This window comes from Marmota monax, unplaced genomic scaffold (assembly GCF_021218885.2).
Source record: "Marmota monax isolate L192 unplaced genomic scaffold, Marmota_monax_Labrador192_F-V1.1 WCK01_AAM20220418_F8-fsc00002, whole genome shotgun sequence".
NCBI lineage: Eukaryota > Metazoa > Chordata > Mammalia > Rodentia > Sciuridae > Marmota > Marmota monax.
The window spans coordinates 32,218,892-32,245,733 of NW_026693571.1; the positions used below are offsets into that span (position 1 = coordinate 32,218,892).

The following is a 26,842-nucleotide window of genomic DNA, read 5'->3' on the forward strand; positions in this document are numbered from 1 at the left end:
AGAGTTAGTAATTCATATACACTTTGGTAAAAATCTTTACCAGCTTGAGTACAGTGCTTACTTGCAATTCCTTTTGCTTTTAGTCTTACATACTGCACTCGTTTCCTAAGTTATTTAAGTCAGCAACTTTCCCCCCTGCTCCTTTAATGAAATTGTTTAGTACATTTGTAATATAGTCACAGTCACAGTCTGTGACTGTATATTCTTGTCTTAGTCTGAAATACTTCCTGGAGTCCCCCAACCTCCTAAACAATTTTTAAAATTTACATGCATTTAAGCTTACTATTTGTGCTATAAAGGAGTTTTTGAAAATTCATAAGGACACGTACCCACCACTGTACAATCATACAGAATGGTTTCATTCCTCTAAAAATATTCTGTGCCTCACTTATTTCTTTCCATTCTTTTCTCCCCTGATTGCCTGACTTTTTTTCACTTTTCCTGAATGTCTGCATTAATCAGCTTTTTGATGCTGTGAACAAAATACCTAACAAGAACAACTTAGAAGAGGGAAAGCTTATTTTTTCTCCCAGTTTCAGAGGGTCAGTCCATGGTTGGCCTACCCCATCATTCTGGGCCCAAAGTGAGACAGAGCCTCATGGTGGAAGGATGTGGCAGATGAGCACTACTCCATTCATGGCATCCAGGGAGAAAAGGGAGGTAGCCACACAGAAGATATACTCTTCCAGGGCACACCCCAGTGACCCATGCCCTCCTGCCCACCCCACCAGCCCATAGTTAACATCCAGTTAATCCAAACTAGGAAGGACTGATTAGGTTATAGTTCTATTAATTCAGTCACTTCACTTCTGAATGTTCCTGCATTAACAGGAGCTTTCAGTGAACACCTGGTATGCAAACCATAGCAATGTTATAGACCCAGAATCAGATATGGAGTCTTATTAGATTGTCTTCTTTCCCTCATCAGTAAGAACTCAATGATCCTCCATATCTTTTCATGGCTTGATGGCTCATTTATTTTTATTAATTAATATTTAATTGTCTAGATGTGCCACAATTTTCTTATCCATTCACCTATTGAAGGACATCTTGGTTGCTTCCAGTTTCGGACAATTGTGAAAAACAAATTCTATAAACTTTCATGTGCAGGCTTTTGTCTACACATGTTTTCAAATCAATTTGGTAAATATCTAGGGGTGTGATTGGTAGATTATATGTTTAGCTTCATAATAAACTGCCCAACTGCTTTCCAAACTAGATATACCATTTTACACTTCCACTATCAATAAAGGAGAGTCCTTGTTGCTTTGCATTTTTATCCACATGTGGTATCTCTCTCTCTCTCTCTTTTATTGTTTTTTTACTTTCAATCATTCTAATCCGTGTGTAATTGAATCACATTGTTTCAATTCACAATCCCCTAATCACCAATGATGTTGAGTATGTTTGCCATTTGTATATTTTCATTGGTTAGGTATCTATTCATGTTTGTCCTTTATATAATGGGCTTTTTTTTTTTACTGTCTTATTGCCAAGTTTTACAAATTTTGTGTAGATTTTGCATACACAGGTCCTTGTTTTGCAAAAATTTTCTCCCAGTCAGCTACTTGTCTTTTCATCCTCTTACTGTAGTCCTTCAAAGACCAAAGTTTTTAATTTTAATAAAATGCAACATCAAGTTTTTCTCTCATAGATTATGCTTTTCATATTGTTTCTCCTGTGTTCTCTTCTAGAAGTCTGTGTTTTCATTTAAGTCTGTGATACATTTTGAAACAATTTTTGTGCCTCTTACATTTGTCATTTCCATCAGCCAATAAATTTCCTCTTTTCCTGGGCTGGGGCTGTAGCTCAGTGGCAGAGTGCTTGCCAAGCATGTGTGAGGCACTGGGTTGAATCCTCAGCATCACATAAAAGTAAACAAATAAAATAAAGGCATTCTGTCTATTTTTTTTTTTTAATTCCTTTTTTCCTTTAGTCAGTTTAGGTTGGGTTTTCTCTCATTTGCAACTATAAAACTATCTTAATTGACACTTAAAATTTCTTTTAATTTTTGTCAGTGTTTACTTGTTATTTATTTACATGGTTCAAATTCTTGTCCCTTTGATAGATTTATGGTCTTTCCTTGTGTAATAATCAGCTTCATATTCACCTACATTTTATATTTAATTTCCAAATTTTCACTGTCATTAATAAAGCTGCATGAATACTTTAGCATACTTTTTTTTCCTTTTTCTGTTATTTTCTTGTGGTATATTTACAAAGAACAGAATTAACAGATGAAAAGAACAAACAGATGTTTAACTTTAATTAATGACAAAAGCTTTGAAGGATTATATAAAATACTATGAACAATATATATGTATTTAAAGCCCCCCATATGTTAAAAAATCACTTTTATTTCTTTTGAAGAAGTATGTATAAATTATTTTTCCTTTCAGCTTTTGATCATTTCATTATGAATATTTTTATAACATGTCAAAAAACTCCCACTTACCTGTCAGCCATGTTTAACAATTATTGAAATTTTGCCACATCTACCATTTTACTATGAAAATCTAATATTATAAACAAAATTATAAAGAGATTTAAAAAATATTTTACAGTATGTTTATATGTTTTTGAAACATCTATATACATATAAGTGATATAATTTGTGAACCCATTTCCAGGTCCTACATAGTTTTAAAGTTAAAAAAAATTATATTTATTAAAAATTACATTTTGTGTGTATGTGTGGTGGTGGGGATTGAACCCAGGGCCTTGTACATGCTAAGCATGTGTTCTACCACTGAGCTGTACCCCAGGCCCTAAAAAATACATCAATCAAAATCTTTGATGAATTTCCACTTGGTCCAAGATACTTGTGGAATAATAAATATAGGACATTTTAAGAGTACATAGGCAGGCCTGTTAGCACACACCTATAGTGCCAACACCTAACTCTGAAGGCTTAGGCAGAAGGATCACCTAAGCTGAAGAGGTCAAGACTAGTCTGGGCAACACATCAAGACTCCACCTAAAAAGTACAAAAATAAAAAGCCATAATAACAGATAATCTAATTCAACCTAACATTTTCCAGAAGGGTTCATAGAAGTTAAGTGATTCATAAAGCCTGAATCAGAAGGAATGGGAGCCTCTGTCTGTCCCTTGTTTGTGCGGTGTATTTATGTGCATTTTATCCAAGTTAGTGTCTAAATAAAAATATTAATGTACATAGTCAGCCATAATATATCTACTAAAAGTAGTTATTATGTAAACCAGGAATATTGCAGAACCCCACCTTATAATGGAGTGGTCATAGCACAGGATTTTTGTTAGGAGGATATTACAATTGAAAATGGCGAAAACCAATGTGATGAATGAAACTGTAAGCAGTGGACAAGTACATAAATGCATACATAATTTTGAAAAGTATTGCTCCATTAGTCTGGGTTTCAGATCCATTTATTCATCTCATTTTTTGCCCTGTGAAACTGTCACACTAATAGTCATGTCTCAAATTCAATTATTTTAAAAATAGAAAATGACTTCACAGTGAATTGCCAGTGGTTTCCTGTTTAAAGAAAGAATAAAATAGCCATGCTGCTGCAAATTCAGCTCCAGTCTCAGAACTACTATATATTTTTTAAAACTAATTCATGACAAAAGCTTATACATTTAAATGATACTGAAACATTGTGTTGGCTAAATTGCATTTTACTTATATATTTTTTAATTTATTTTAAACTGCATTTTATTATGTTGTCATAACATGCCATTTGCCAACTCATAATTTGTTCTGTGATTTACATCTATCCTTATCATAAATTGTTGGTCTATTCAGATAGGATAAAAATGTAGGAGGTGGGTGCGGTGGTGCATGCCTGTAATCCCAGCAGCTCAGTAGGTTGAGACCGCAGAATTGCGAGTTCAAAGCCAGCCTCAGCACAAGTGAGACTGTCTCTAAATAAAAGACAAATAGGGCTGGGGATGCAGCTCAGTGTTTGAGTGCCCCTGGGTTCAATCCCCACTACCAAAAAAAAAAAACAAACATGTAGGAGCTGAAAGTGTAGCTCAGTGTTCCTGCTTAGCATGTGCTGGGTTTAGTCCTCAGCACCAAGAACAATAGTATAAAATAAAAATAAAATATCAAGGGGCTGGGAGTGTATTCAGCAGCAAAGTTCTTGCCTAGCCTGAGCAAGGCCCTGGGTTCAATCCCTAGAACCACAAAAAGAAAAAGAAAAAATAAATAAATAAGTAAAGCTTAGTTGGAAAAGTTCTTCTGATGGAATACATGAGCATTTATGTAAGATAAGATAATGGAGCATAGTTAGCCTAACCACATCCAGCTGCACTGACTTATTTACTTTCTAAGGGCCTATTAGATGTCAGGTAATCCTACTAGGATATCAAGAGTGGCAGGCCTAATGCAGTCCTTACTTATTTTCCACCGTGCATTGTTCTTCTTACATGATACATTATTATTTTGATAAAAGTATGTGTCATGTAAGATAAGCCTGGGATGAAGGCCTTATCCAAGGTGCCTGCAATTTCAAATCAATCCTACCTTAAATTGTTGACCACCCAAATGATTACCAATATGATTTGTTGCCATTACATTGAAGAGCATTTGAACAACCTCTTAGAAGAGGGTTTCCAACAAAAAGCTTTGTCTCAATCTCAAGTACTTCTCTTTTTGTTTTAAATTATTATTATTTTTTTTTCTTTGAGAACAACAAGCACCTTTATTACGTGAGCTAAGATGAAGGGATGAGAATTTGTCTTCTTGTCTTAATTTTCCAAACTTGATGCCTTGTAGGTTTTGTTATTATCACTTTTTAAAATCAAGGTGAAGTGCTCATAATTAGGGTGGAAAAAACCCAAAGATTAATTGACTGTTTTCTCTGTGCTAAGCACTGTGCTACCTAATAGGAAATAGAGATGGAAATGATGTTCCTGCTTTAAGATGAAAAACTGAAAATTAGACATCAATTTTGGCTTTCTCCCTTAACCTTTCTGAATTTAATTTTCTTAGCTGTAATTTGGGTATAATAGTACCTATTTCATATAAATTTAACTGTTTTCAAAAACTTTTTTTCCCTTGAGGATGACGATCTGGGAGAGGGAGGTGCTGGGAAAAGGACAAGACAGAAAAATAATGTCAAAATCCCATTCTCCCCCTCCCCCCTGCCCATCTCTCTTTCGTGATGCTGGAGACCCCAACCCACGGCCCTGCACATGCTAGGTAAGCCCTCTGTCACTGTGCTACATCCCCAGCCCTTTTTAAAGATTTTTAATTTTGAGACAGGGTCATGCTAGTTGTCCAGGCTAGCCTCCAATTTGTAATCCTCCTGCCTCAACCTCCAAAGACACTGGGATTACAGACATGCACTACCATGCCCTGCCCATTCTTTTTTCTTAAAAAACCAACAAAGTGTACTTTGTTTCCCTATGTCTGAAGTCATAAGTAGGTTTTTAAAGGGTAGAGGAAGAAATAATCTAAGATTATGTAAGTGGTTTTAAAACCTTAATGTGAATATGATTCACCTGGGCAGTCTCATTAAAATGCAGATTCTGATTACAAAGGTCTGATGTGAGCCTGAGAATCTACACATCTGTCAAGCACCCAGATGAGACTGCTTTTGGTTCAGGAACCACACATTGTAGCAAGGCTCTAAACAATCCTGGTTCTACCATTTACTTACAGGTGTGACTTTGGAAAATCTAACTGCACCTCTGTGCCTCAGTTTTACTATCCGTTAAACAGGAAAATATCTACTCTATAGTGTGGCTGGGAGTTTATGTGAGTTAATGCATGCAGAGTATTTGCCACTTTGGGATGTGGTAAGCTCCAATATGTGTTAACTATTGTCATCTGATAGATATCACTAGCAATGCAAGTAAACTGCTGGCTACAGGGCCTTGAGGATGAAGTTATTTGTCATGCTGGTAATGAAATACACACACACACTATATATATATATAAAATACATATACATATATATTTTTAAGGGAATACTGGGGATTGAATCCAGGGGCAATTAACCACTGAACCATATCCCCAGCCCTTTTTATGTTTTATTCTGAGACAGAATCTTGCTAAATTGCTTAGGACCTCACTAAGTTGCTGAGGCTGGCTTTGAAAACACGGATCCTTTGAAAACTCAGTCTCCTGAGTCTACGAAATAATTTCTTAACCTGCCTTTTGGGTTTTCCTGTAAACCTGATCTCAATAAAATTAAAGAAAAACAAGTTCCATTAAAAATATTTTCTGGCCGGGCACAATGGTGCATGCCTATAATTCCAGCAGCTTAGTAGGCTGAGGCAGGAGGATCACGAGTTCAAAGCTACTCTCAGTAATTTAGCCAGATGCTAAGCAACTCAGTGAGACCCTGTCTCTAAATAAAATACACAAATAGGGCTGGGCATGTGGCTCAGTGGACAAGTGCATCTGAGTTCAATCCCTGGTAACCCCCGCCCCCCCCAAAAAAAAATTTCTGGAAAGATGGCAGATTTTAGAATTCTACCTATAAACTTTACTCACTAGTTTATATAATCTTGGTTGAAAAGTGTCATTCTATAGTCAGGAAGAATAGAAATATCTCATTAGGGTGTTCTAGTGGAAAATCTTTTACTATGGGTGTCATCTTTGTCTGTTTACCTTCAGTCCATTTCCCTTTCCTTTCCTCCCTCTCCTGCAAGAAGAGAAAAGCACATGCTGAACTCTGGCGAGGAAGCATTTTACCCTTGACACCTGCTGCGTATGATCCTAGTCAATTTCATTCACAGCAAGTGATAAAGGATAAAGTGCCTCACTCTCTTGCTAATGCCAATTGCCAGCAATTATCTCAGAAAAGGTAAACCCTTTCACAGTGCCTATTAAAAGGCCCTTTTGACCACCAATATCACCTTGTGGAAAAAAAATACCCCAAGAAAAAGGCTGAGGTGCATAGATGATTATCCACTTCCTCAAGAACAATGGCATGAAAGCGTATATCAAATCATCACATTGGACAGATCATGTGTTTGGGGCAGCACCTTCTAAAATAGAGACAATTCTGGGGAAACTGCAAGAGTGCAGAAGATGTAATGACTTGAGGGGAAGAAATGAGCAGACCGGTGACTTCTGCTTGGTCGCAAGGTTGAACCTAATGCCCCAAGGAGTCCAACTATTCCATTTACAAGCAGAGCCTGAGCAGGATGGAGTCCCTAATCAGGAAGATGCCTGACCCTGGCCCTGAAAAGTACCTACCACAACCTTAGGAAACCTCCTTCTGGGGGAGGGGGAGGAGATCTGCTCTATTTCTGTCTTGGCAGTCAAGTGAACCACCCCAGAAACAGAGAAGAGGGGACCTGAGGGCAGAGCCAGCAAGCCTACATGGCTGGAACAAATGTAGAAGCTTCCAGGTTCACTGAACAGTGATCAAAACTCACCAGTGCATGGCTGGGAGAGGAGGTAGCAAGCCAGGGAATAAAAAAGACAGTGTGCTATGAAATGTGAGCCACATCCAGTTTCTGGGTCCTTTGTGACTTTCTATTATGGGTAACACTAAACTCTCTGTACTAGTCATGATCTCCTAGAAAAACAGAGGATAAATGTAGATATACAGAAAGAAGTTTATTGTGAGGGATTGGCTCAAGTGATTAGGGAGGCTGAGAAATCCCGTGATCTGTGTCTATAAGCTGGAGAACCAGAATCAGTGATGTAGTTCCACAAGATTACCCTTCCACCGTCAGTTCCCCCCCACCACCCTCTGGGGCATTAACAGCTTGGATCATGCCCACTCACATTGGTGAAAGCACCTCTTTCCTCAGTCTACCAACACAAATCTTGATGTTTTTTGGAAACAGCCTCTCAGACACACTCAGAAACAATACTTTACCAGCTATCTGAAATCCTCTAGCCCAGTCAACTTAACACAAAATTAACCATCAGAATTTCCCTGAAGGCAACTTGAACTTACCACAATTCCAAATCTAGGGCACTGATCCTCCAAATGTAATTTTTCTAACAACCACTTACAGGAGACTTTGATGAATGCCAAGTCTGGCCCTGTACTCCAAATTCTGAGCTAATTCTTCTGGAACTGTGAAACCTGTATGGTAAAGAAGCACACCAAGCCAGGCATGGTAGCACAGGCACAGTTGCTGTAACCCCAGCAATTTGGGAGGCTGAGGCAGGAGGATCGAGAGTTCAAAGCCACCCTCAGCAATTTAGCGAGGCGCTAAGCAACTCAGTGAGACCCTGTGTTTAAATAAAATACACAAATAGGGCTGGGGATGTGGCTCAGTGGTCAAGTGCCTCTGAGTTCAATCCCTGGTACCCCACCACCACCACCAAAAAAAAAAGAAGCCTACCAGGAAAATAACTTACATGTGTCACATTGTGGGAAAGTCAGCAGATCTGAGAGTAATAGGAACCCTACATGTTCTGCTCCTTGAAGCTCCCACATGCTCCAATTCTATTTCTTCTTTTTTTTTTTGCTTCAGTGCTGGGGATTGAGCCCAGGGCCTTGCGCATGCTAGGTAAATGCTCTACCCCTAAGCTGCAGTCCCCAAACCCAATATTGCTCCTCAAGGTCCAATTTACCTCTAAGATAGAGGCTTTTTCTTTCTTTCATTTTTTCTCCCTTGAGGTGGGAGTCTTGCTATGTTGCCCAGTCTGGCTCCAAACTCTTGGGCTCAAGTGATCCTTCAGTCTTAGCCTCCCCAGCTGAGATTACAGGTGTGTGCCACTGTGCCTGGTTTTTAACCATTTATTAAAAAAAAAAAGTAATTTAAAAGCCCACATTTTTTTTAAAAAAGAAAAGGATGGGAATGTTTGTATAATTCAAATTAGTGTGCATTGTACTATTTTTTTAAATGATTATATAAAAAGGAAATCTGCTGAAGGCATTCCCTCTAAAATCTGGAACAAGACAGGGATGCCCTCTCTCTCCACTTCTCTTCAACATAGTTCTCGAAACACTGGCCAGAGCAATTAGACAGACGAAAGAAATTAAAGGCATAAAAATAGGAAAAGAAGAAATTAAATTATCACTATTTGCAGATGATATGATTCTATATCTAGCAGACCCAAAAGGCTCTACAAAGAAACTATTAGAGCTAATAAATGAATTCAGCAAAGTGGCAGGATTTAAAATCAACACGCATAAATCAAAGGCATTCCTGTATATCAGCGACAAATCCTCTGAAATGGAAATGAGGACAACCACTCCATTCAAAATATCTTCAAAAAAAATAAAATACTTGGGAATCAACCTAACAAAAGAGGTGAAAGACTTATACAATGAAAACTACAGAACCCTAAAGAGAGAAATAGAAGAAGATCTTAGAAGATGGAAAAATATACCCTGTTCATGGATAGGCAGAACTAACATCATCAAAATGGCGATATTACCAAAAGTTCTCTATAGGTTTAATGCAATGCCAATCAAAATCCCAATGGCATTTCTTGTAGAAATAGAGAAAGCAATCATGAAATTCATATGGAAAAATAAAAGACCCAGAATAGCAAAAACAATGCTAAGCAAGAAGTGTGAATCAGGCGGTATAGCGATACCAGACTTCAAACTATACTACAGAGCAATAGTAACAAAAACAGCATGGTACTGGTACCAAAACAGGCGTGTGGACCAATGGTACAGAATAGAGGACACAGAAACCAATCCACAAAACTACAACTATCTTATATTTGATAAAGGGGCTAAAAGCATGCAATGGAGGAAGGATAGCATCTTCAACAAATGGTGCTGGGAAAACTGGAAATCCATATGCAACAAAATGAAACTGAATCCCTTTCTCTCGCCATGCACAAGAGTGAATTCAAAATGGATCAAGGAACTTGATATCAAATCAGAGACGCGCCGTCTGATAGAAGAAAAAGTTGGCTACGATCTACAGTCGGTGGGGTCGGGCTCCAAATTCCTCAATAGGACACCCATAGCACAAAAGTTAATAACTAGAATCAACAAATGGGACTTACTCAAACTAAGAAGTTTTTTCTCAGCAAAAGAAACAATAAGAGAGGTAAATAGGGAGCCTACATCCTGGGAACAAATCTTTACTCCTCACACTTCAGATAGAGCCCTAATATCCAGAGTATACAAAGAACTCAAAAAATTAGACAATAAGAGAACAAACAACCCAATCAACAAATGGGCCAAGGACCTGAACAGACACTTCTCAGAGGAGGACATACAGTCAATCAACAAGTACATGAAAAAATGCTCAACATCTCTAGCTGTCAGAGAAATGCAAATCAAAACCACCCTAAGATACCATCTCACTCCAGTAAGATTGGCAGCCATTAGGAAGTCAAACAACAACAAGTGCTGGCGAGGATGTGGGGAAAAGGGTACACTTGTACATTGCTGGTGGGACTGCAGATTGGTGCAGCCAATTTGGAAAGCAGTATGGAGATTTCTTGGAAAGCTGGGAATGGAGCCACCATTTGACCCAGCTATTCCCCTTCTTGGTCTATTCCCTAAAGACCTAAAAAGAGCATGCTACAGGGACACTGCTACATCGATGTTCATAGCAGCACAGTTCACAATAGCAAGACTGTGGAACCAACCTAGATGCCCTTCAATAGACGAATGGATAAAAAAAATGTGGCATTTATACACAATGGAGTATTACTCTGCATTAAAAAATGACAAAATCATAGAATTTACAGGGAAATGGATGGCATTAGAGCAGATTATGCTAAGTGAAGCTAGCCAATCCCTAAAAAACAAATGCCAAATGTCTTCTTTGATATAAGGAAAGTAACTAAGAACAGAGTAGGGACGAAGAACAGGAGAAGAAGATTAACATTTAACAGGGATGAGAGGTGGGAGGGAAAGGGAGAGAGAAGGTAAATTGCACGGTAATGGAAGGAGACCCTCAGGGTTATACAGTGGAGGGGGTAGAGAGAGAGGAGGGGAGGGGAGGGGAGAGGTGGGGAGGGGGGAGGGTGGAGGATGGGAAAGGCAGCGGAGCACAACAGACACTAGTATGGCAATATGTAAATCAATGGATGTGTAACTGATGTGAATCTGCAAGCTGTGTATGGGGTGAAGGTGGGAGTTCATAACCCACTAGAATCAAAGTGTGGAATATGATATGTCAAGAAATTTGTAATGTTTTGAACAACCCACAATAAAAAATTAAAAAATTAAAAAAAAAAAAAAAAAAAAAGGAAATCTGTTTTTCAGCCCCAATGAATGATAGCACTGATGACAGGATAATTAGGAATCTGAGTTGTCAAAACTTATGCAAACAAAGCCATGTGAAGTTAAGGGAAGATTAGTGAATAAATGCTGATAGCATTCAGTTAAATAAATTCTCTGCTATGAGCAAGGAAAATTACCTCCCACATCTCTTTCCTTTAAAGATTTCTAGAGTCTTTCAAAGCTCAATTTATAAGTAGCTATCCCTGCCTTCTTTCCACAAAATGGCAACAGAACAAAGTTGATATGCTAGTCATGTGAGCTAAATAAAGATGTTAAAAAAAAAAACAAAACACCTCCCAAACCTGTCATCTCACAATACTAGGAATTGATGTGGCAGATCACATTAATTTCCTTTTCTGAGGATTCTGTAGCCACTTAGAACACAAGATCCACCGTTGAACTATGCTCACTTTCCCTATAGCCACCCTCCCCCAGGGTGTGCAGGCAGGCGCCTGAGCACACACAAACCCTTTGAGATGCAGAAATGCCCTGAGGGATGCCTTGTCTGCATGGATACAAAACAAACAAAATTCTCACTTTCCGTATCTCAGAGATTGCTTTTTTCCCTTTTCTCAAAAAAAAAAAAAAAAAAAAAGGGAGTATCTTAGACTCCCTTGGGTTGAGCCGAAAATAAGTGAAAGCTTATCATTGACCTAAACACATAACCACTCAGAAGATAAAGACTGAAATGAGAAATCCGCAGTAAATTGCACAATGCTGTGTGAACTCTGCATCTGCTTCTGGGGGGCGGAGGCATGCTGTGGAAACATGGTCTGTCTGCGTGGATTTGTTTTATGTGAAGACTATAATGTAAGAAGCTATTTATGTGCATCTACATGTTATCAAGGACCTCATTAATCATTCCTTGATAAACAATTCCCTGCTGCTCATGGAACATTATGAAGGGTGAACTCCAGTGTGAAGAAACTTCAATTTCAAGTCAATATGGGAGATTGAGAATCTCTGCTTTATGATTTTGGGTTTAAGGTTCATGGTTGTTGGTCCATGTTATTTTCTTTCTTTCCTCTTGACTAAAGATAACTCACGTAAGCCCATGTGTTGAGTTCATTATAAACCCAAGAAGGCTCTGAAGTTATCCTAAATTGTTCCCAGTTAATTCAGGGATGTCCTTAAGTTTTGCAAGGGGCATTCTGAACTGTTTTACTTGCTTAGGGGTAAAAATTAAAATAAAATCTTTCATTTTTTAATATATTCTCTGCCTTGTTCAATGATAAGCTATCTGTTCAGTTCCTATTATTGATCGATATATATTGCCTAACACTAGAGTCAAATCCATATAAAGGACAAGTAAGAAGAAGAACATAGTAATATTGCTAAACTGAACTCTCTGCCATGACTTGAACAGGGTAGTTTTGTGTTGTCATGTGAGCTAAGTTGGAACTACAATTCCCAGAATCCCATTCCCCATATAGTTTTGGAATAGTCTGGGCCACAGGAAACATTTTCTGTGAGATTTGGAAGGCAGAAGTGAAGTAGCAGATGTATTATTTCTTTTTTTTTTATTGATTGTTCAAAACATTACAAAGCTCTTGACATATCATATTTCATACATTAGATTCAAGTGGGTCAGATGTATTATTTCTGTGCTCAGAAGGCTGGTGCGGGCCACAGGTGCTGTTGCCGGCAAGCACACTATCTCTGGTGTGCTAGGCTCACCCTGTGGTTGGGGACTACAGTCATGCCCACAGCAACCTCCACCTCCTTATCCAGCTTCCCTGACATCAGACCAGGTGGTGTTAAACCCCATGTTGAAAGGCACCAGCTTTTACTAGAAGCCACTGGAATTCATCCAATTTGGGAGTTTGGAGGAGGTAAGAGAGCTACATGGGTGTAGCTAACTGTGTTCCAGTTAGTCATACAACTTTAAAGCCCACTTTGATTCTGTCCTGAACACCCCAAGCCACAGCTGAAACAGATATAGTATGATTTGTGATTTGTGTGATTCTTATTTTAGTGCCACTGCTTGCTCTGTCTTACCTCCCTGTTTATCTTCAGGGACCAAGGCTCTCTCTCTAACCATTTTCAAGTCCATGTTGGTTCTAGCCTATTGCCTGTTTCCCAGCATCTCAATCATTTTCCTGGACTGCTGGTGTTGGTAGACTGTCCACAGTAGGTACATCACAGGCAGAGTTCTGTGAAGCTGCCTATTTGGGGGCAGCTCTAGCTGGGAGACCAAAACTGTTGGGACTCTTTTTTTTTTTTTTTTTTTGCTGGTTCCTGCTTTGGAGGATAGGGAGAGAAGACATATACAGTCTCAGCACCAAGACCAGCCTAACACAAAGGACACTAAAAAGCAAGTGTAAAGGACTAAACTGATTGACAAGTTCTTGAGAAGTTTGCAGTCTCAGGCGTTTTTCTTTATCTTACTATGCATAGGCACTAACTGACATGTTTGACTGATTGTTCTCCTATCCAGAGAGTCATTCTAGATAACTTTTTATTCCTAAACTGGGTCAATAATTATCCAAGCATAAAAGGACAATGTAGAAGGAACACATAATTGTTCACTAATTTTGCTTATTTCTTTTTTGCGTGGAATAGGGTATGTGATGGAAAGGAGTCCTTTGTAGTACCTTCCTTTCTATCCCAAAATTTTCTAACACTATTTTCTCAATGATTTATTTAAAAAAAAATCACTTTAAAGGACTGCTGAGACTAACATACAGAAACAGAATTCGGATAAAGAGCTTCCACCTGCTGCCTCCCATCCAATCCATGTTTTATTCACCCAGGCCCCTCCTCTCCCCTCATTCCCCACAGAGCTGACCAGGGTGTTGATTACTTATGCTCCTTTGGAAGAGGCAGATTTGCTTTCTAGTAGAAATGGAAAAGCTTTAAGTATTGCAGGTGCATTGTGAGTCGTAATGGGAGCAAATCCCTGAAAGTTCAAAGGGAAGGCATCTCACCCATCCCCTTCCTCCAGGGGCTCACCTGCTGCCCACCCAGCCTCTTTGTGGGGGGGATAGACTTCAGAAAAAAGGCAAAATTGAAAGCACAGTAAGACTCCCCACTTTAGTCTTTTTAGCTGGCAAACAAACTTGAGGGAGCCAGGCTGCAGCCACAAGGAAACCCTAAAGAAACGGTGGAGAAATAAAATATAGAAGAGATGCCAATTTAGAGAGCCTCCCCAAGAGAACAAAAGACCCAGAATCCCCTCTGTGTGTGTGTGTGTGTGTGTGTACATACTAGAAAAAGATATGTAATTTTGAAATGGTTGCATTTTTCTCAACAATAATTAATACAGAAAAGTAGCATCCCAATGAAGCAAATGTAATTAGCTATCTATCTATATATTATTTGTGAACAGAATGATAAGTGGGCTATAGGGAGTTCAGCTAATTGGTCCAGGGTCATCACCTTAATTTGTTCATCTGTGCAAGGACTATCTTTGAGAGTTCTTTGTTTCTTTTTACATGGCTTTATCACATGCTAGGCAAGAACCCTACCACTTAGCTACATCCCAGCCCAGCAATGATTAGCTTTTGAAGCAGGTAGAGAACTGTGAGATTTTCTTATAAGAATATAGCATGTCATAATGGTCTAGTTAATGGATTGGCTGTGATTTTGGAAATCTGCTTTATATTCTATTTCTCATAAAAAAATTAACAAACTGTCAACCCCACATTTCACATGTATTTGACTGTGGGATTTCATCCCCTACCACAGCCCTTGGAATTAAACCAGGGGCCCTCTACCACTGAGCCACATCCCCAGCCTTTTTTATTTTATTTTGAGATGGGGTCTTATTAAGTTGTCCAGGCTATCCTCGAACTTGCAATACTCCTGCATTAGCCTCCAGTATAGCTGGGATTACAGGTAGCAGGTAAAACTATCCACAGGGACTGTGGTGCTCTCCTGTAATCCAAGCTACTCAGGTGGCTGAGGTAGGAGGATTTCAGGTTTGAGGAGGAGTCTGGTGTTTTTTTGTTTGGGGGAGGGAGGGGCAGACAAAAAAACAGGCATTAAAAACAGCTGGGGATATAGTTCAATGGTAGTGTTCCTGGGCTCAATCCCTAACACGAAAGAAAGGAAAGAAGGAAGGAAAAAAAGAAAGGACTATTTTTTTTTAATAGATTATATACTCCCTGAGAGATGGACCATATCCTTTTGCCTTCTCCTCATCCATCAATGTAATAGTGGTATACATGGAGTAATCATTAATACAATTTTTAAACAGTTATAACCATTCATTCTAATTGCAAAAAAATTCTAGGTTTTTTAATGTCAGTGTTATAATATATATTATTCATATTTATGTATAAATTCCAATGCAAAACATTGCAAAATCTAAATTTGTTTGTCCCAGTTCTCTTCTTTCTCTTCTCTTGGTCTAGCAAATTTTGAAACATTTGCATTAAAATCTGTTGTAAAGGCATAAAGACAGATATGCAGAAGTTGCCCCAGTTTTTCTTGTTTTTGATTTACAGAAGGGAATAACTGATATGGAATCAAATTTCACTTCTAAATGTTTTGCTGTGTCTGAAAAATAATTCTGTCTACATGGAAAATTATCAACTGTATTTTAAAAGGGAAATTATTCTTACCATAATGTAATACTATCCCAAAATGTGATGCTTCGCGGTCTGCACATGACTGGTTTGTGGGGAATTCTTTTTATAGTTTGCCTACACACATGTATTCATTTATTCACAAATATTTATTGTGTGTTAGGACCCAGGCATTCCCTACTTTTGAACATTAGTCAAGGAAGGGAAAGAAACAGAAGACATAATCAGCCTGGGACTTTCCACTTCTGCTTTTTTAGAGTCAATTAACATCTGACAATATGGTTAAATCATTTACATTCTTTCAGGACTTGGAAGTCCCCAAACTGATTTTCCTTAATTCAGTAAATTTATAATTTAGTTATCATCACTGTGATGATACATGGGAAAAAAAGAAGCTGCAATTCACACCAAAAATTTAAGATTGTATGGAAAGGCAAAAGATGAAATACCCATCAAATGCCTTTGAAAAGACAACACGATAAAAGCATAAACCAGGGGCTCAGGCTGGTGGTTGTAGCCTGAAGGCACAACATGGCAACATGGTTAGAGTGGGTGTTCCCTTTTGCTTTAGGAGAAATAGATCCACTGAGAATGAGTGCTCTGTGGGGTCACACACTAAATATAATCTGAGAGTGTTTTACTCATTTGTTGAAAATTGTGGTAAAGCAAACCTAACACACAATTCACCCTTTTCAAGGGTACAGATATGGCATTAAGGACATTCTCATTGTTGTGTAGCCATCAACATCATCCATCTCCAGAACTTTTTTGTCTTGCAGGACTGAAGCTCTGCACCCATTAAACACTAATTCTCCACTTTTCCCTCCTGCCGACTTCTGGCAATCACCATTCTACTTTCTTTCTCAGTGAATTTGAGAACTCTAAGAACTTCACATAAATGGAATCCTTTGGGGACTGGCTTATTTTACTTAGTATTATGTGCTGAAGGTTCATCCACATCATAGCATGTGTCAGAATTTTCTTCCTTTTTAAGTCTAATTCCATTGCCTATTGTTATGGACTGAATTCCCCGCCTCTTCCCTGACCAAAATTCTTATGTTGAAACTCTAGCCTCCAATGTGACTGTACTTGGACTTTTATGAGTAATTGATGTTAAATGAGGTAACAAGGATGGGACCTTAATCTGTTAGAACTGGTGTCCCTAAAAAGATGAGGGGACACCGGGGCTTTCTCTATCTGTACATGCACAGAGGAAAGGCTGTGTGAGAACCCAGCAAGAAGGTGGCCTTCTACAAGCCAGCAGAGAGGACTTAAAAGACACCATTTCTGACAACACTTTGATCTTGGACTTTCAGCCTCCACAAAATGAGAAAATAAATTTCTGTTGTTTAAGCCACCCTGTCTGTGGCATTTTGCTATGGCAACCCTTGCAAACTAATAGATATTCTGGTACCATATTTTGTTTGTTCATTCATCCATCAATGGACTCTCAAGTTGCTTCCATACCTTTTGGCCATTGTGAATAATGCTGCTAGGATCTTGGGTGAGCAAATATCTGTTCAAGTCCTCTCCTTTACTTCTTCCAGATATTCACCCAGAAATGGAATTGCTAGGTCTTAAGTCATCTCTCTGTTTAATTGTTTGAAGAATGCATACCAATTTCCATAGGAGTTGCACCATTTAATGTTGCCACCAGCAATGCACCAGAGCTCCAATTTCTTAGAATCTCCCATTTTAAGGACATTTAAATATGATATTTTGGTTATTGTGAGGAATCTGTGGCTACTGAGTAATAATTATAGAAGGGGGCCTATTGACTGCATATTTAAATTTGTAAAGTTAATTTGCTTTCCTATAAGCAGTAATACAATAATACACAAGACTGTTTTTGAAGGGGAAGTTTAAATAAGTAGGATCATTGGTACCATTTTATATCAGAATAAATTTATCAAAATTTATTTCAAGGGAGCTCAGGGTGTTTCTCAGTAAGTGGAGCACTTGCCTAGCATGTGTGAATGTGAAACTGTTGATTTAATCCCCAGCAGTGCCAAAAAAAAAAAAAAAACAAAGTGAACCAATCGACATGCAGTGGTGCTAGGTTAGCAAGGGTTATTCATGTATAAAAGCAAAAAGCCACTCCCCTCCCTCCCACAGTGCCTCCACTCTGTCTGCTGAAAGCACATTTTCTAATCTTTTTTCTCTGGATGCTCTGAAAGTATCAGATGAGATGTCATCTCAGAGACCACGCCTGAATTGAACTGCGGTATTTGTGATCATGATGTTATTGGCTTTTAGCTTCACATTTCACATAATTAGCTACTAATAGATTTCTTCTGTGTTAAGTAAAAGATCTTTTAATTTTTTTTCGTTGTAATTATTTTAATAGAATTAAGAAGCCATGTGAAGAACTATTTTATAAACACAAAATTCCTCAAAGTGCAAAAATATCTAAATTTTTTCATACTGGTTATCTTTATAGTATAACTCTCAAAATTCTTCAATTAATTCCAAATCAAATTTTAAATTATTCTGTACTATTCTCAAACTATCTTCTTCTGCACACAGCAAAGAATGGGGATCTATACTTCAAATATCAAATACTTGTTAGGCATTCTAAATGCTTCCTAGGAATTATTTACAGGGGTTGCAGATTTTCATTTCTCAGTCTATGTCAGCTGAAAGTCAGAGGAAAGTAAAATTGGCAACTGAGAGTCAATGTTTAACTGTACTTCACTTAGACATTTCATTCAAGTTTTAACCTTTAATGCTATTAATTGATTGAAAGAGAGGAGCAGGAGTTAGCTTTGTCCTGTTCAATACTTTTGCCAGTGGTTTTAAAGAGAGAGAGAGAGAGAGAGAGAGAGAGAGAGAGAGAGAGAGAGAGAGAGAGAGAGAGAGATGTGCTAAAGGTGAAAACCTAGGAGGAAGAAAGAGTGAAAAATTAGATGACAATTTGAATTATAATGGATTTTGCTCTTTTAGAAGTAAAGGTCCCCCAAACAAGGTTGTAATTTAATAGGAATAAATATGAACTTTACACTTATGACTAATAATCAACAATTGGAGTAGGCCTTATGTAATTGTTTGGTGTGGAGTTTGTAGCTGATCATAAACTCAAGATGTACCCAGAGTTTAGCACAGTTGTTGACAGAACTAACATAATCACAGAGCTCTGTGTTCAACAAACAGATTCTACCTTGATTGGACCATATCGTAGCATTGACTCGAGTTGTGCATGCCACATTTTAAAGGGAAATACTTATAAATTGAAGAGCATCAGGAGGAAGGATGATGGAGCCCTAGAAACATATTACATAAAGAACACCTGAAAACAGTGGAGAAGCCTGATTTGCAAAAGAGCCTAGTGTGAGTCTTCCTAGTATCTGAAATGGCATCCAATGAGAGATTTTTAACTAGAATTCAGAATTCAGACCCATATATGAATTGTACAGGAAGCCAGATTACAGTTCAAAGCATGGAAGAAGTTAGACATGTCCAAAAATAAAATGTGCTGCTGTTACTGAAGACATTTTGGCAGTTGGATGAACTTGTGCTGGGGGTAGAACCCTACCTAGGGCACCAGATTGACCTTTATAGGATGCACCAGTCCAAAGTTTCAGAACATGCCGGAAACTCTGTACTTCTCTGCCAATACAGTGGAGGGTATAAATGAATTTGGGGTTGCATTAATGTGACTTCCAAACAATCAACTAGTAATACAAGTGGGTTAGCAGGACATGTGTCAATGTTAGCCCAGGAAGTTTGCCCATGGTCTCCACTGCAGAAGTCACCAGAGATCATAGCCAGTAGCTCCTAACTGCCCCTTCTCAGAGCTTCTCAACAGCAACCAAAACATAACATTTGAAGGTAAAATTACCTTCCTACCCCCAAGAGCAATATCTTGATATCCTTTTTCTTTTCCTTTTAATTAAATTCATTTTTAACTTATATATAAAACATGAAAGTTCACATGTTAACTGGGCAATACTATGTTTCAATATATGTGTGCATTGAATGTTTAAGTCAGGTTAAGCTTATCTACTTCCTCAAACATTTATCATTTCTTTATTGCAAAAACCTTCAAAATTCTTCCAGCTTTTGAAATATGCAGTACATTAATATTATCTATATTCACCCTACTGTGCAATAGCACAGAAGACTTGTTTCTATCTAACTTAGTACCTATTTCCCTAGCTTTTCCCCATCCCCTGCTGTTCTCTCCAGCCTTTGGTAACCACCATTCTACTCTCAACTTCTATGAGATTAACTTTCTTAGCTTTCACATATGAGTGAGATCACGCGGTACTTGTCTTTCTTGCCTGGCTTATTTCACTTAGCATAATGATCTCTGGTTCCATCCACGTTGTTGCAAATGAAAGGCTTTCATTCTTTTTGTGTGTGTGTGTGTGGCTGAATAGTATTCCATTGCATGTACATGCTGCGTTTTCTTTATTTATTCATCAGTTGATGGACACAGGTTGTTTCTATTTCTTGGTTATTGTGACTAGTGCTGCAATGAACATGGCAAGCAATGTGGATTCCAGAAATATATGACTCGCAATTTTACAGTGCATAATTCAATGCTTTTAAGAATCAGAACACCATGGACTGAGGTTGTGGCTCAGAGGTAGAGCACTTGCATCATATGTGTGAGGCACTAGGTTCAATTCTCAGCACCACACATAAATAAATGAATAAAATAACCCAACTAAAAAATATTAAAAAAAAATAATCAGAACACCAGCATTGTTAGTCTTGGTACACTAATTTATGATGTAAGCTGCTGGGTTGGCATGTCCACCCTTTCAGAACCAACTGCAATCGTATGATGCCATGGTTTAATTAAAATCACATTAAAAGCACTTGGAGGAATTGTTAAGTCTCAGACTATTAGGTCCCACATTCAGAGTTTCTGTTTCAGGAGACATAAGGTGGGTAAAGCCTAAGATTTTTGTACTTTTAATAAATTCCTGGGTGAGATTATGTAATAAGTCAGTAGAGCACATGTTGAGAACTAGTGATATAATGAATGAATGAACCATGCTGTAATCAGGAAAGTGTTTGTAAGAGTAGCGTGTGGGAGTCGGCTTACACCTGCTTGACAGAGTGGATTATTAACAGCATCTCTTTCCAACTTTATATTCAGTGATATTACATTGGTAGTTTGAAATTGGCCATGGTGGGAATATTTATACCATAAAAACTAGTAAATGCTAAAACTTCCTTTTCCCCTGGAGAGCCAGTTTTTGGACATTTGCCAGTAAACTTATGCTGTAGATGCAGAGCAGAAAGGAAATGCTGGATGATCTAATGTCTAATGCAATATTTCTCAGATTTACTTCATTCATGATTTTAATGAATATTTTTTGAGTCCTGGCAACATAACCACAGCAATATTTTTTCAATTTTAATGTGTTGAAAGAATGGAATTCAGGAAATAAAATGCATTCTTGGATTAAAGCAGACAATGAACTATGGTTTCATATGCCAATTTCTCAAATAAATAGCCAACATTTGATTCATTTTATAAATGTGTCTTAAAATTAAAACAAGAACATGACCATAGACCAGTAATGTATGTACCAGTTCATGTTGAATGTATGTACCAGTTCATCCTCCTTCTCATCATGTAACATTTACTGACTGCTTAAAATAGGCACTATTATAAATTCTTTTTTTAAAAAAATTTATTTTTTAGTTGTAGTTGGATACAATATCTTTACGTATCTATTTTTATGTGGTGTTGGGGATCAAACCCAGGGCCTCACCCGTGCTAGGCGAGTGCTCAGTACCACTGAGCCACAACCCCAGCTCATAAATTCTTTACATAAATTATTTCATTTAATCTTATGAAACTCTGTGGTGTAAATATTATTGTCCCCACTTTACAGATTTTTAAAAAATGGCCACAGCTATAGGTATTTGATACCTATTGTCAATGTGTCTGTGGAATATGAAGCAGTCATATATCAGATAATCTCACATATAATATCCTGGAAACCTCAAAAATAGCATTTATTTTCTTTCTTTTTAAAAATTAATTAATTAATTAATTTGTTCTAATCAGTTATACATGACAGCAGAATGCTCTTCAATTCATTGTACACAAATGGAGCACAATTTAACTTCTCTGGTTGTATGCAAAGTAGGATCACACCATCTGTGCAAACATACATGTACCTAGGGTAATGATGTCCATCTCATTCCACCCCATGTCCCCTCCCATCCTTACCCTCCCCTTTGGCCAATCCAAAGTTCCTCCACTCATTCCATGCCACTGCCCCCAATTATGGATTAGCATCCACTTAGCAGAGAAAACATTTGGCCTTTGGTGTTTGGGGATTGGCTTACTTTGCTTAGCATGATATTCTCTAACTCCTTCTATTTACCTGCAAATGCTATAATTTTATTCTCTTTGAGTGCTGAGTAATATTCCATTGTGTATATATACCACAGTTTCTTTATCCATTCATATATTGAAGGGCATCTAGGTTGGTTCCACAGTTTGGCTATTGTGAAATGAGCTGCTATAAACCTTGATGTGGCTGCATCACAGAAGTATACTGTTTTTAAGTCCTTTGGATATAGACCAAGGAGTGGAATAGCTGGATCAAATGGTGGTTCCATTTCAAGTTTTCTGAGAAATACCCATACTGCTTTCCAGGTTGGTTGCACCAATTTGTAGTCCCACCACGAATGTGAGTGTTCCTTTACCCCCACATCCTCACCAACATTTATTATTTCCTTGCATTCTTAATTATTGACAACATAGCATTTCTTTAAAATAATTTATTGGGAACAGTTACATCAATATCATCATCATCATCATCATCCCCGGCAATTGAACTCAGGGGCACACTACCACTGAGTCACATCCCCAGCCCTATTTTGTATTTTATTTAGAGACAGGGTCTCACTGAGTTGCTTACTGACTTGCTTTTGCTGAGGCTGGCTTTGAACTCTTGATCCTCCTGCCTCAGCCTCCTGAGCTGCTGGGATTTTAGGCCTGCACCACTGCACTGGGCACATGATGATTATTATGTTATAATCACTACATTTTAAATATATTGTTTTTAAATATGTTCTTTTTAAAAAAGAACACACCGCCAGCATCGATACTTTCATAGAACAACTCTGGCATTCTAGAGAAAGTAATGATAAATATTGACTTAATAAAATTAAACATAATAGCTTACAAACCCTAACTCTCCTTTTTTTATTATAGTTATTTATACGTATTAATTGTACCAGTTAACTGTTTCACTGTGGTGCTTCCCTACGTCCACATAAATATTTTGATCACGTCCACCCTCCCTTCTATTCCCTTGCCCCCTCCTTCCAGCTCCCCTTCCCCTTCCCTCTTTCACTTTTAGGTCATCTTTATTTCTTTCAGGCAGAAATAAATTGAATTGAGACTAAAAGAACAGAACAGTACAAAGGATCAATGAAATAAAGCTTTGGTTCTTTAAAAAGTTAAACAAAATTTACGAACCTTTAGCTAAACTAGTGAAAATAAAGAGAGAAAAGATCCAAATAAATAAAATTAGAAATGAAAAAGGAGCTATTACAAAAGATACCACTGAGGCTGGGATCATAGCTGAGTGGTAGAGACATGTGTGAGACACTGGGTTCAATCCTCAGCACTACATAAAAAGAAAGAGAGAGAGAGAGAGAGAGAGAGAGAGAGAGAGAGAGAGAGAGAGAGAGAGAGAGAGAGATTGTGTTCATCCACAACTAAAAATATTTTAAAAATATATACCAATAAATTGGAAAATCTAGAAGGAATGGATAAATTTCTGGAAATATATGACCTATGGAAATGAACCAAGAGTACATACTACAACTAAATAGATCAATAACAAGCAATGATTTGAAGTAGCAGTAAAACGTCTCCACACTAAGACAAGCCCAGAAACAAACTAATTCACTACTAAATTTTACCAAAGTTTTAAAGAATTAATGCCAATGCTCCTCAAACTAGCCCATAAAATAGAGAAAGAATGCTTTCAAATTCGTTCTACAAAATCAGTACTACTCTAATACCAAAACCTGATAATAACATAACAACAAAAAAAGAAAATTATGGACCAATAGCCTTGATATGAACATAGATGAAAAAATTCTTAATAAAATCCTAACAAATCAAATTCAATAACACATTGAAAAAATCATATATAGCCAGGCATGGAAGGGCCTGCCTGTAATCCCAGTGACTCAAGAAATCTTCAAGTTCAAGGGCTTGGGTGGTAGCTCAGTGGTAGAGCATCTGCCTCACATGTGTGAGGCACTGGGTTTGATCCTCAGCACCACATAAAATAAATAAAGATATTGTGTCCATCTACAACTAAAAAAAAAAAATAAAAATAAAAAAGAAAGAAAGAAATCTTCAAGTTCAAAACCAGCCTCAGGGATTGTCAAGCGCCCGTGTCTTCGGGCAGCCCGCCATAGTCTTTGGGCTAGAATATTGAATAAATTAAAGGCCTTGTCCTAGAATTTAAGTTCCAAAGGAACCATAAACGAATAAATATGGTGCAAAGTGCTCTGAGGTGTTTTTATACCATGAAAATATTACTTGTCCAAGTAATATTGTGAGCTACAAAAATGATGTACCACATTGACATATGGTGATTTTATAGCTTCCTGAGTTTTGTTCACTTCTTCTTAAAGATCTTGCTGAATTGCTTAGGGCATTGTGAAATTGCTTTGAACTCGGGATCCTCCTGCCTCAGCCTCCCAAGCCACTGAGATTACAGTGTGAACCACCGCATCCAACCTGGCGTAAAGCTTTGCTGAAGTGTCAAATACAAGCTCATAAATGTTAAGACACTAGAAGAAGATACGCCACCACCCTGAGGCACTGGACGTCAATATGTATCTATATGCATCTGTGCTCAAGTGACGTTAGTAAGATTGGCACGTGTACAAGCTTCATTTTGTAATGCCTACCTAACTCCTTAATAGTTGAAGTAAATTCTGTACCTCTAAATGCAAAAAAAAAAAAAAAAAAGCCAGCCTCAGCAACTTAGCAAGTCTCTAAGCAACTTAGTAAGACTCTGTCTCAAAATAAAAAATAAAAAGGGTGCAGCAATCATATACCATGATCAAGTTGATTTCATTTTGTGGATGCAAGTATGGTTCAACATATGCAAATCAATAAGCATCATACAAGCACATAAATTGAATCAAAGATAAAAATCACATGATCATCTCAATATATGCAGAAAAGGCCTTTGAAAAATTCAACACCCCTTCAAATAAAAGCTTAGAATAAACTAGGAATAGAAGAAACCAACCTCAACTTAAAGGTTATATATGACAAACCCACAGTCAGTATCATACTGGGGGTTTGAATGGGGAAAATTAAAAGCATTTTCTTTAAAATCAAGAAAAAGACAAGGGTGGGTGTCCATTTGTTACTCACTTTCCATGGAACAAAATCTCAGTTCTTTAACCCTCCAGAGCAGAATCAATAATCACACTAGAGGTCCTTGGGGCATTGAAGGGAGGAACCGGGAACTGTGCTCTCAGGTCAGTGCCCTGCCTCTAGCCAACAAAACAGTAATGTACTTTCATAAAATGGGAAGGGTCAGGTTGATTAATAAGTGGGAAGAACAGCTGGGCAAGGTGGCTCACACCTGTAATACTAGCGACTTAGAAGGCTGAGACAGGGGCATCAAGAGTTCAAAGCCAGCCTCAGCAATGGTGATGTGCTAAGCAACTCAGTGAGACCTTGTCTCTAAATAAAATACAAAATAGGGCTGGGGATGTGGCTCAGTGGCTGAGTGCCCCTGAGTTCAATCCCTGGACCCCTCTCCCACTAAAAGGGTGGGGGGACACACATATGAATTCTTCAGGAAGTCACTGCTGTATCTCCGAGAGTCTTGTCTCCCAGTCTTGTTTGTTAATTTTATTTTTTTTCTGGAGGTTGCCATGGAACTTGTAAACTGTAATGGTGTAGGCAGGAGTTTTACTATGGAAATGAATTAAAAATGAGAGTGGAGGGCAAACTCAGGTCAAGATGGTGTCCAAACTAGCTTAGAAGAGCTTGGTTTTGCTGAACCCAGCATCCTACTTCTGCCTTCAGGTTTTAAGATAATGGTGATTTCCTATTTTTTTTTTCCCCACAGAAACTCACCATCATAAATCATTCATTGGTGGTGCACGTGCTGCTCATGCTAGGGTGGTTGGACTGGGGTCCAGAAAAGGGAGCACAGGGAAATCAAAAGAAGGGTGAGACCAAGAGGGGAAAAAAGAAAAAAAAATAGGAAAATGCATGGCAGAGGGTAACCCTCTCACCATTCTTATTCAGTATAGTACTTGAAATTTTAACCAGCACAATCAGGCAAGAGAGAGAAATAAAGGGATATAAATAGGAAAGGAGGAAGTTAAATTATCCTTGTTTGCAGATGAAAAGATTCTTCTTTTGAGCTATGTTTCTCAAAAAGAGAACCTCAGCCCTCTTTCACCACAGGTGGACATTATCAATTTTGTCTGATTCCCTAATATCTGTGATTCCCTGAGGTTTATAGCTATGTAAGACATATTTAAATATATGTATCATTATTATGTTATTATCAGCCTATGATTGCTCTGACTTAAAAACTTAAAGATTATTTTGTAACCATTTGATCACAACCAAAACAAATCCTGGGGGTTTCTGTCACTTAGTATTTCACACAATTCATCTTTCATGCTCAGTTGTTTTGTTCAAAGCCTTAATATGACCAAAAATGAATATTAGGTTGAATAATAATAAAAAAAAACTAGAAATTCTCAGGATGACGGCATGTGCAAAATGTACTGGAGGGAGTGCAATCTCACTTTAGAAGGCATCCTACTGTGAGCAATTAGCTACAGAAACCTGGGGGGCCTGTTTCATGGATGAGTAACAAGTTGAAAATTACATTGCACTGGTAAGGCGTGGGACATTCATCTGTAAGTTAAAGCCACTGGCTTTCTCGCGGCATAAATGTGGTTGCTCAAATTAGTTTCATTTTGGTCTTCCGAATGATCTCTTCTATATTACTTCTGTCTGACTCTTTAGCCAATTATGCTAAACACCTAGCCCTTGCTACCATTGTAACAAGTTTTTCAAATCTTACTGAGCCACAGTTATAATTATCCACCAGTTTCATATATCATAGAATTTCAGTTTCTAAACTCTAGACCAGCACTGTTAAAGAGAAATAGAATTT

At 37.9% G+C, this 26,842-nt stretch overlaps 1 protein-coding gene across 1 annotated transcript in view; it reads left to right on the forward strand.

Annotated features, from left to right (window-relative positions):
* The first annotated feature begins 12,856 nt into the window (after window positions 1-12,856).
* The window catches only part of Spmip2 (sperm microtubule inner protein 2), a 71,598-nt gene continuing 57,612 nt past the window's right edge, over window positions 12,857-26,842 (forward strand). Inside the window, exon 1 of the mRNA XM_046459156.1 lies at window positions 12,857-12,989. Coding sequence (XP_046315112.1) covers window positions 12,857-12,989 — 133 coding nt within the window. The remainder of the gene's footprint in view (window positions 12,990-26,842) is intronic.